The sequence below is a fragment of the Eulemur rufifrons genome, chromosome 19 (assembly GCF_041146395.1).
Source record: "Eulemur rufifrons isolate Redbay chromosome 19, OSU_ERuf_1, whole genome shotgun sequence".
Lineage (NCBI taxonomy): Eukaryota > Metazoa > Chordata > Mammalia > Primates > Lemuridae > Eulemur > Eulemur rufifrons.
The window spans coordinates 86,997,183-87,009,228 of record NC_091001.1 but is presented as its reverse complement, the minus strand read 5'-3'; the positions used below and the strand labels follow the sequence as shown (position 1 = coordinate 87,009,228).

The following is a 12,046-nucleotide window of genomic DNA, read 5'->3' as shown; positions in this document are numbered from 1 at the left end:
AGACAACAGGGGTTTTGTATTCATTTAAACTCCTTATCCTTCCACAAAAGTTTTGATGGGGCATGGATGAATACTTTATATGAGTAGAAGAAAGTGTACAGTAGCTTCTCACAGGAAATAGATTAATGTGGATGAATTGGTTTTAGACAGGTGGTAAGCAGCAGGGCATTCCAGGTATGAGGAACAGGATAAAAAGGACACAGTTTGTGGAGAGCTGATCTATAGCTTGGCTATAGCTAAAGTATAGTATGATGCCTGGTGGAACTAGTGGAGAAAAGCTGGAAAAGTAGGTGGAGACAAATTGGGAAGGGCCTCTACGCTGCTCTTCCCAAATGATTATAATGCTGTACTGGTCATGATGAATAATAGCAACTTCGGGATACTGGTGTTTTTGTTTTGTTTTTCCTCCAGCTATTTCTTCTAGATCAAACATTCCTAGTAGGGGGAGGGGGGATCATTTCTTCTTTTTTATGTCACCCCTACCACAGTGCCTGACAAAAATGGTGCCTTTCTTATTTAGTTCAAATTTTGCCAAGATCAATGGCTATCACTGTCTCTGAGTTTCTACCTCTCAGATAATTTTTACTGATCAAGGAATTGAATCAAAGGTATTAGAGAGCAGGCAGGAGTAGGTGTTACACAGGAATGCAGGGTAAGTGCAGCTATTTTACTCTGCTTCCTGAACTGGAAGAACAAGTCAGTACCGGCTGCCATCTTCATCTTAGAGCAGAGAGCTGGTAGAACCTTGTTCTCAGCCCACACTCACATTTTTATTAAAAGCATCTTTTGTGCTGTATGCTGGGGATGCAGCATTGAACAACTTAGTGGGTTCCTGGAAAAGCTCTAATTTTCTTTTAAACATTAAAAAGCTCTTTTAAGTATCACTGAAGAGAGAGTAAAGTTTCTTTTGTATCCAAATCTTGTTAAAGGAGAACCCTATTATCGCTCTGCATGATAGGTTTATGTTATATTGTATTCTGGTTAAATAAAGCAAATATTTGCATTATATTGTAGTACCTTTGCAAACCATAATAAAATAGGAGTGAAAGTGGTTATAAAGAGGTTAAATTTTTAGTTTTGAATCTGAAAGGTTATTAGTCTGCTCGCTTCCCAAATGTAACTTAATTTTAATAAAATGGCCGTGGCTAGGGTTACTTATTCTTCAACGCAGCTTGCTTAAAGTTCAAAAAAACATCTTGTGAAGAGCCTATAGAATCCCCAAATCCCCATGAGTAAATAGCAGTGTATGGATTGCAAAATAAGTCTTCTGATTCTTCATAGTCTTTTGTTTGTTTTTAAATAAACAAGAGTGTGCCCATTTTTAATTCCGTTCAGTACACTGGCGGGAAATTAAGTAAATACAACTAAGTTCTATACAAACCTAAGTTTAAAATAGTAATGCTCAATGTGAAGGCAAGACAGTTGTGCTAGAGCAATTTTTGAGGCTATTTTACAGAATTATTTTCATTATACAAAGCACAGAAAGTGAAATTAGGGAAAACCTCAAATGTTAGGCATCTGAGAAAAAAGTGGATTTTTATTCAAAAGCAACTCAGAACGGCGGGGGGGGGGGGACAAAAAGGCTGGGAATTTGGCTTATCAAAGCAGAACATGAAGAAAACGGGGCTGTGGACATGATTAATAACTAGCGCAAGAAGTCTGCGTTTGACTCCGTCATACACAGCAAGGTTCAAGGTTGTGGCTACAAAGAGGCACAAAAGAAGGGTTATCTAGGGGAGAGGGGATGGGCCTGGGAGCGGGTACGAACCGGGGTGGGGGTGGTTTCTGGGATCCGCACTGACAGGAAAGAGAACACACAGGGGCGGGCGCGGTGGCGGGTGACGGGCTTTAGGGGAGGCGGCATCCGAGCCACAATGTCCGGTGCGGGCCAGGCGCCCGGCGGCGCGCAGTTTTCTTCTTTTGTAAACGGCGTGCCGGGCGCCCGTCCCGGGTGAACTGAACCCCCAGCGGGAGGAGGCGGGAGCCGCGGGCCGAGTGGCCGGCGAGCTCCTCCCCCGGCGCCTCCGCTATCGGGGTCAGGACGAGGCGGTCGCGGCGCCGGACCTCCGGAGTCGCAGCTCTGGGGCTACTGTCCGCCCGCCGCTTCCCGCCCGCAGGTCCCAGGCCCGGGTCTCCAACCGCAGAGAGGCTGGCGCAGCTAACACAGGTGAGTGCGGAAGCCGAGAAGGGGTAGCTCGGCCATCCAAGGCCGGACGCGGCTGGGGGCGTGCGGAGGGGGGCGGAAGTACTTCCGGCGGCGACGACGACACTTCCGGACTGCTGCATCCCTGCGCGGAATCCGCCGGCCTTCACTGTGTGTGTTCCGCAGGCTGCAGACCTGACGACCCGAAGTGGCTTCCGCCTGCGCAGCCCTAGTTGAGCCGGCGCCTCGGAAGCTCCAGCCCCAGAGGTCGCCAGTATTTCCGCACAGGCCGGCCGTCTGCGTTGCGTGGGGAGCGAGTTTGCTGCCTCTGCGCAGCCGGTCCCGGCAAACCCCTAAGAGTTTGAGCACAGACACTTGCTGGGCTCTTACTTCAGCTCCCAGGACCTTAATCTTTTAAGCTTCACGCAAACGTTTTGTTTTGTTTTGTTTTGTTTTCCCTCCAACTCGATTCTGTATCCGTTTTACACGAAAATGAAGGCCAGAGTATCAGTGCTACCAACATTTGCAAATAAGTCAAACATCCGAGAGCCCTAAATTTAAAGTAAATTATAAAATACAAAAACCCCATGAAGACCTGATGAAATGAGTATTAGAATTCACTTCGAAAGTATCAGGTTTTCCGGGTCGCTGTAGGAAACCTGATCACTTATTCAAGTCTCAGAGCAATTCTCTTGGGAAACTTAAACCTCAGGACTGTCTGTAACTCATAATGTACCTTTACCCTTCTTGCAAATTTTTTCATACATTCCCTGAGTTTATCAGTTTTGCAATTTATATTTTCTCTCTAGGGTCTGCTCGTGAATTAATATATATGCTTGATATAAGCTGAAAGCATTATAATTGGGTCTGCTCGTGAATTAATATATATGCTTGATATAAGGTGAAAGCATTATAATTAATTTAAAGCGTAATTTTCATATCTAAAAATTAATTTTAATTAAAACGAACATGAAAATGGAATGTTTTCTTCAGACACTTCAGAAAACATCTAATTTAGTGCTCTAGTTTTCCTTAGAGTCAACATTTTGATAATTTATTTTCAATAGAATTTTTGATTCTCATCGCTGTAAATAATTTTTGATTATGTAATAGACATTAATTTTAGGTGGCACAATTTATATCAAAGTAATGTCTATCTCCATTGTTATTATTCGCACCTTACAAATTGAAACTTGTAAGAGAAATAATACTTTGATTATTAAAATATTAGAGTTCTAAAATATGGTCAGTAAAATTTTTAATTACTGTATTTTTATACTACAGTGCAAATATATACTACTAATATAATAATTTAAAATATAAGGCCGGGCGCGGTGGCTCACGCCTGTAATCCTAGCTCTCTGGGAGGCCGAGGCGGGTGGATCTCTTGAGGTCAGGAGTTCGAGACCAGCCTGAGCAAGAGCGAGACCCCGTCTCTACTAAAAATAGAAAAAAATTATATGGACAACTAAAAATCTATATAGAAAAAATTAGCCGGGCATGGTGGCGCATGCCTGTAGTCCCAGCTACTCGGGAGGCTGAGGCAGTAGGATCGCTTAAGCCGAGGAGTCTGAGGTTGCTGTGAGCTAAGCTGACGCCACGGCACTCACTCTAGCCTGGGCAACAGAGTGAGACTCTGTCTCAACAAAAAAAAATAAAAAAAATAAAAAATAAATAAAATATAAAAACTATATACATGACTTCATGTGACTTTTGAAATTATACTACAGGCAAGTAAGTATTCTGATTTACTACTTTTGCATATCACTCTAATCAATGTCATTTTTCAAATTATTGGCATAGAAGCACATTCATTTTATACTGATGTAAAACTCAAACATAGCTTGAGCTATTAGTCTCTAATTGTGGTTATTTAAAACAAATACCAGCTCCATTGATTCTAGGTTTTTTCCCCCAGTTAATTTTCTTGGTTCTGAAATCATATTTCAGCTCTGAACATCTCTGCTCAGTCAGCATTCTCCTTCATGTCCTTGTTAATGCTTTCTGAATCTTCCACATGCAGCGGGTGCATCCAAGAATTAGGCACAGGGTGTCAAGGGTGGCAGTTCTCACTTCCTAGTTGGCTGACCTCTGGGTAAATGATTTGACAGCTTTGTGCCTCAGTGTGCTTATCTGCAAAATAATAATAGGATCTACCTCAAAGATAATTTGGAGTTGGTGCAATTCCTAAAGAAAGGTCAAGCAAAGTATGACTCTCTCGTGTTTAAACCCGGTCCTGTTTTAGGAATAAGGTCGTCCTAGGTAGATTTTTGCTTCCATTCGTTTACTTATTAAGTGGAAAAAAATTCAAACTAGGCTATGTTTCTTACTGCAGAGTTGAAGGAAGGCCAAGCAGGAATGGGCCAAAGAAATCAATTAAAATAGCAAGATTTCCTCTAATAGACCTCTCGATCAGTATATGGACATCCTGCATTAATCTTTTTATTGACAAAAACCAAGAGGATCAAGCTTTGTGTGTGATATAATTAGCTGTAATGCAAATGTAAGTCATGGGCATATAGTAACTTTTTAAAATATCTATTGTCTTTTTACAATAAGCTTTCAAGATAATTTAGTTTTGGAATATAATTTGCTTATGGAAATAAAATGAAGCAACTAATAATAATTACATAAACTTCAGCTGAAGTTACAAATTGATCAGAATCTGCTGGTGGCATATCTCCTGGATAGAATGGAAGTGGGCAGATGGTTAGACTTACAGTTCCCAGTTACATCAATGAGGTGAAAATACTCTTTAAAAAAAAAAAAAGAGTAATCTCAGGCAAAATACCCTGAGGTCAGACAGGCTAGATTAAGCACCAAGGCTTTCTCTGGCATCCTTGGTTTAGGTGAAGAGAGTCTTAATACAATATTCAGTGGCACCTGAGGTAATTTCTGGAAGATTATTTTAATATCAGTCCTTCTCATTAACACTTAGGTCTGTAATGAAGTGTAGGGCATCCAAATAGGATAATTCTTGTGTTCCATGTATATTGTTTGGTAAAATAGAAATCTGAAGAGAGACATTCTTCTTTTAAGCAGGCTTCTCAGAAATGGAGTCTTGCTGCTTATTCTTTCAAATGTTCTTCCATGGGGCATTTGAAACATCACATTTAGTTGGCCATTTAGAGTGTAAGAAACAACAATGCTTTGCTCGAATGTGTGGAATCATAGGATATAAGCCACAGAAAGCAAATTTTGGGTATACAACCTAATTCATAATTTCACCTTACCAATATTTCTGCCCTGGTTCTCAGTCCCACCTATTTAAATTACTTATTTCACTTAGAACAGTGAAGCAGAAAACTTTCATAACCTTCCACCACCACATCTACCCACCTACCTGAATCTCTGCTCACATATCTGCCTTTTCTTGTTACAGTGAATGAATGGTTTGTGTTCCCGTCACTGGCCAACTCCTGTACTTGTGCACTAGAACCCATCCCCTTTGCCTTCTTGAATTTATTGCCGTGCAGTTTTCTAATATTTCTTCTACTTCATCAATTTTTTTCATTAGATCTTTTCTGTTGACAAACAAAAATACAGTTATTTCTTGATCTTTTGGTACCATTTCTCCATATAGTTATGGCATCATTTCTCTCCTCCCTATTTGTTTTCTGTTTTCTCGTTTCTTCTTTTTTCCCCTTTTCCTGTCTTCTTTTAGACTGAGTATCTTTGGTATTCCATTTGTATCTCCACTGTTGGCTTGTTGTCTATACCTTTCTTTCTCTTTGTTTTTTAGTGGTTATACTAGGGTTTACAACTATGTATCTTTAACTTAATGTTATAACACTTCATTATAGTCTAAGACACTTGTAACAGTATCCTTCCATTTGTCCCTCCCATTCTTTGGGCTGTTGTCCTACTTTTTACTTCTACATATATTATAAACCCTATGTTATATTATTATCATATTTGCTTTAATAAGCAAATATAAGGAAATTTTAAAATGAAAAAAATGACCCACATATTTGCCACTACTGGTGTTCTTCATCCTTTATGTAGATCCAAGTTTCTATCTGTTATCATTTTCCTTGTGCCTGAAGAACTTCTGTTGGCATGTCTTATGTCTGTTGGTCATGAATTCTCTCAGCTTTTCTTTTTCTAAATGTCTTTGTCTTACCTTCATTTGTGAAGGGTATTTCCCTGGGTATAGAATTTTAAGTTGACAGTTTCAGCATTTTAATGATGTAACTCCATTGTTTTCTTGCTTGAATAGTTTCTGAAGCTACATCTGCTATAATCTTGTCTTTTTTTCTCTGTGCACAATGTGTCCCTTTTTTTTTTTTCTGCCTCCTTTTAAGATATTCTCTTTATCACTGGTTTTCATCAGTCTGGTTTCACCAGTTGTGCCTTGGTTTGTTTTTCTTATTCTGCCTGGATCATGTTGACCTTGTATCTGTGGATTTATAGGTTTTGTCCAATTTGGGAATTTTTTTGGTCACCTTTTTCCTCTTTCACTTTATGTAATTTTTAGATTGCATGATATTGCTCCATAGGCTCTGCTTGTTTTGTTTTGTTTTTTTCTCTGTGTATTTCTTTTAGGATGGTTTTTATTTCTGCATCTTCAGGTTCACTGATTTTTGTTATAGTTCCACAATGATTTTTCTGCTATTAATTCCATTTAGCAAAATTTTTCCAGATATTTTATTTTTAATCTCTAGAAGTTATATTTGGTTCTGCTTCATGCCTTCTTTTTTCTCTTCATCATGTTTGTGTTTCCTTTAACATATTTGTATGTTTATATTATATAGTGAACATACTTGTAATAATTTTTTAATATCCTTGTCTGCTAATTATATCATCTCTGTCATTTTCCTGCTTCTTTACATGTATAGTAATTTTTCATTGGATATTCAACATTTTGATTTTATGTTGTTGATTCCTGGATTTTGTTCTATTCCTTTAAAGAGTACTGAACTTTCCTCTTCATAGCAGTTAAATTACTTATGAATCAGTTTAATCCTTTGGAGGCTTGTTTTTAATCTATTTTAAGGCAAGCCTGAACTAACTGTTGGGTAACTTTAGCCCCACTGTCAAGACATTACCCGTCTGGGATCTCTGCTGAAAGCCTCATGTATTCCATAAGCATTCTCCACTCTGGCTGGTGGGAACTTGATGCTTCCCAGTTCTGTGTAATCTTTAGAAATAGTTCAGCTTAAAGCTTCCTGGTAATTATTCTTTCCTTGGAAGTTGTTCTTTGCCTGTCCTGATAGGGTTTCAGCCCATGCATGTGCAGACTGGTGTTTAATGCCTTATTTCAAGAGCTCTTTCTTTGCATACTTCCTTCATCTTCAGTACACGAATTCTAGGTGCTTCAGTTTCTCTGAACTCTGATCTCTGGCTGTTCAACTCAGTTAAACTACCAGGCTGTTGGGTTTTCTCCTCCCTGTGCCACAGTCTAGAAATTGCCTCCATTTGGAAACCTAGCAACATCATAGGACTTTCCTCATTCCTTTCTGTTTTCTCAGGGATCATAGGTGGCAGTGCTCTAATAATCTGCTCCCTGAGAAAGTGTCAGGAAAAACAAATTGAAAAAATTACAAATTTAATTTTTTGTAATGGACAGTTACACTACTTGTAACATTTCTCCCAAGTTACCAGCAAAGTTTAATATAGGTGTTTATCTGTTTACAAAATAGGGGAAATTTAAGGGAAACAATTTTGGGAACTTCAAAGAATATAAAATAGTCTCAATATATTTTACTCTAATTGTAAAAGTTTGTCATAATACTAATATACTTATTGCCATTTTACAATCTCAAAGGGAAGGGAACTTTATATTAAAATGTTTTCCTTTAATGGTCTTCTGACTTTAAGAACAGGGATAGTCAATAAAACTAGTGAAGATGAGATTTACTAAAGAAAGATAATGGTACATGTAGTCTAAGTAGCTGAGTTTATATGGAATGAGGTGGATCATAGCTTAGGCCTTGTATGCAAAAAGGCCAAAGGTCAGAAAGAGCAAAGAAATGACTTTTTTATTATTAAAAAAAAAATGAAAATTTGAAAGAACATAAGAAGATTAAAACCTCAGATACAAGTAGAAATATAAGAAGCAGAGGGATTCTGGGCCAGAAGGAAAAAGGGGATGAAGCCTCCACATATGTTATCATTTCTGCTTTCAATGTTGGATAAAACAAAGATGGGATGGTTGCAAACTTGCCAAATCTCATGTATTTTGTATGCCAAAGCCTGAGTTTTTAAAAATGTTGTTAATCACTCTGAATTTAAGTACTAATGTGAACTAGTTGGTAAGGAAGAACTTCTTGGCCTCCTTTAAAGATTAGGTAAGACCCAGAAATCAGCACATTAATTTTATGCAAATAAAAGGTCAGAGAAAGTTAAGAATAACTTAAATTCTTAAATAGTTGTCTCAGAAATTTAAAATGATGATTTTACTTCTATTTATCAAACCCTTTAAAATTATACAGTAAAGGGTAAATTACAGATTGGTCATGCAGAATATAAATTCTGAATTAAAGTTGATACTTTACACTAGACGTCATAATATCCTTAAAATAAATATTTCCACTGGGCTACATATGTTATAGAAGTAATCATTCACACTATATTTTAGCTTATGATTTATCAGTTATTTTTGGATGATATAGACTTGGCTTTTATTGATTGAAAAAGCACCCATGTTTTTATGTTGGGCAAAGACAAAAACAACATTCATTTCCTTTTGTGTTTTTAATTTTAGAAACAAAAACCAAGAAATGCCTCATTGCGCAAACAAAGAACTGGTACTTGGCATCATGGTAGGAACTGCTGGAATCAGCTTGCTGCTTTTGTGGTACCAGAAGGTCCGTAAACCAAGGATACCGATGAATTTACCTAAATTTCTTTCTCTGGGTAAAACATTTGATTCGATAACTTTGCAAGATGAAATGTATAATGACCAAGGAGCAGCAGTGATCTTTCAAGAAAGGCAACTTCAGATACTGGAGAAGTTAAACGAATTACTGACGAACATGGAAGAACTCAAAGAGGAAATCAGATTTCTTAAAGAAACTATCCCAAAGCTAGAGGAATATATACAAGCTGAACTTGGAGGGAAGGTAACTGTTCATAAGATAAGTCCTCAGCACAGAGCTAGAAAAAGAAGGCTCCCTACAGTTCAAAGTTCAGCAACAAGTAATAGTTCAGAGGAAGCAGAAAGTGAAGGAGGGTAAGTTTCCTTCAGAAATTTCCTTATGTTGAATCAATTATTTGTTTCATTATTTCTATTATTTAGATATTTTCATTATGTGTTTCCAGTCATATATTCTACTACTAATATGAAATGTTAAGAAGTGATATTTTGACTTATATTATCATCTAAGTATTAAGGAAGACAGTAGTTGTTTGCCAAAATGTGTCACCTGTTTTTTGTTAATATGTGGTCACCACATGACCCCTTATATAAGAACTCTCTAGGCCAGTGCTGTTCAGTTAGAACTTTCTGTGATGATGGAAATGGCTCAAATCTGTGCACCCCAATATGGTAGCCACTAGCCACATGAAATATGCCTGGTGTAACTGAGGACTGAATTTTTAATTTTATTTTATTGTCGTTGTAATCTATTTAATTTAAATTTAAATAACCAGTTGGAGCTAGTGGCTCCTGACTTTTAGTGCAGGTCTAAAAAGATTTGAGAATGTATAAATGATGGAGGCTCATCCTTGCATGGAATAATCCCTTGAGTTCTAACACCAAGAATATAAATAATATTCTTTTAGAGAAAAAATAAATAATTTGTGAATAAAGAAATTGTGCCTGACTAGTGTTGTTGAGGAGTAAAATAGGCAGTAATAAAAGGAGCAGTAGTGAATATGATATAGCCTGAAATTCTTGGGGGCAGGAACGCTATGTTTTCATCATACTCCTAATCCCCTATTTTTATGCCTAGCACAGAGTAGATGCCAGTAAAGATCTCTTGATTACCTGAGTGATCTGCTAAATTACCACAGACTTGGGAGAAGGGATCTGGAGGGAGGAGACAAAGCATAGGGATAAAGGGTGATTTTATAGATGAAAAAAATATAAATAGTTGATCAGGTCTTTGAGATCAATTCTGGGACTGGAATCATTTAGCATCTTTATATATTAACTGGAGAAATGACTCTGTGAAAAATTTTCAGAGAGGGAAGGGCCACAAATGATTGATCTAGATAACAAAAAGGTCTAAAAAATTTGTCTTCCTGAACAATGGCAACAAAAAGTTGTAGACCGGTTTTAAAATAGGTAAGGGAAATGTTCAGAAGGAATCTAAAATCATTCTAAGTCATTTAAAACGGTAAGTCAGGAAAGAAACCTGGTAGTTATGGGTATAGACACTTAGTATTCTGATAATCACAAAAGCTCAGCGTAACATTGAGCATCATTGAGAGTTGTTGAAGATAAAACAAACGCCACAGATTCACAGATTCCTGTGGATCTGTGGTGTTTCCTCATCATGAGGACTGTGTGCAGCTTTGGCAATCGCATCTTAGAAAGGAGATAACAGAATTAGGGACTAATTAGAGAAGATCCACCAGACTGAGAGGAAAGATGGCAGCTCTGGTAACAGAATGTAGACAGGAAGCATGAGTGGCTTTCAATCCAAAACAGACCCTGGTTAAGTTGGGCATAGGCTTATTCGAGAAATTTGAAAATTCTAGAGAGAAAAGCAAACTTTGATAAGTTTAGCATTAGTTTAGGACAAATAAAAAGAAGATAATTATGGGACTTAATGAATTGTAAGTAATGGTATACTCACACATTTTTTATGTGGGTTCAAGAATGATTTGTGAAATTTATGAATGACAGTCACATACAGCGAGTTAAGAAAAACTAGACTTGTTAAAACCTCAAGATTGATGTCCGGTAAGACATTCCCTCCTCTTGCTTGACCCTGTGTGTCTTTGTTAGCAATAAAATACTAGAGTAGATGTAATACAGTCCTAACGACTTGGACTAGATTACATCAAACAATACTTAATAGAGTAGAGGAAGAGAAACTTTTTTCTATTTAGCTCTCCTTTAGAAAAATAAAACAAGCAATAAACTTACACTTAATTTTGATTTTTGAGGGGGAAAGGTATAAGATACAGAACAATTTAACATATCTTTCTAAATATGTAGAAACTAACTTTCTAAATAAAATATTTTTTAAAAACAAGGTCATTGTGAAGTGTATTTATGTAAATTTTAGATTGCCTGGCCTCTTATAATCTCCCATGGGACTGGAATCCCCACCCATGGTGAGGTACAGTCATAACCCCTTTGCCACATTTCAGGTAGGATATACCCTTCGCACACAGTGTCCTGGATAGCACAATTAAAACATTAAGTGACAATTACATATTCCATGTGTAAAATTTCTCTTTTGCAAGACATACTTGGAGATTTTCACTTCTTTTAGTAAAATAGATACCAGTCACAATTTTCTGGCACAATTAATTTTACATTAAGAAAGGAAGAAATCTAATTATATCCTTAGGTGTTGAGAAGAACTTGAGTATAGGACTCACAGAATTTGGGTAGATCAGTTGAACACATTTTCTGTAACCATTATTAGAATCTCTTGCATTCCTTCTCTTAGTGCACAAGTATCGTTATGAAATTATGGGTTTATGCCTTTTTTGAACTGAGCTAATTTTGTCTATTGCGTGTGATGACTGATTCTTAAATTCTCATGACATGGCCCTCAGACTGTTTGTTAAGGTTGGTCCTTTATCTTTTTTAGCACTAGCGTTAACCTATTGGAAAGCATCTATGCTGCTTGGTAATAATGTGTTTCAACTAATTTTGGTTTAGTCCATGTTCCAAGACATGGAATCAACTACTGCCTGGGCAGCATCAGTTCCTTTCAGTGAGACTAGTATCAGACACCAAAATCTGGGTACATGCAGGAGTGCTGTTTTCAGGCAGGATGA

General features: G+C 37.4%; 1 protein-coding gene across 2 annotated transcripts in view; it reads left to right on the top strand.

Annotated features, from left to right (window-relative positions):
• Positions 1–1,846: 1,846 nt before the first annotated feature.
• RMDN2 (regulator of microtubule dynamics 2) overlaps positions 1,847–12,046 on the top strand; it is a 63,046-nt gene continuing 52,846 nt past the window's right edge. The window contains exons 1-2 of one of the 2 annotated variants that reach the window (XM_069494307.1): positions 1,847–2,167; positions 8,850–9,317. In XM_069494307.1, coding sequence (XP_069350408.1) covers positions 8,866–9,317 — 452 coding nt within the window. In that variant the 5' untranslated portion in view covers positions 1,847–2,167; positions 8,850–8,865. Of the gene's footprint in view, positions 2,168–5,636; positions 5,813–8,849; positions 9,318–12,046 lie in introns of those variants that run through there. The other variant, XM_069494308.1, reaches the window with a different exon arrangement.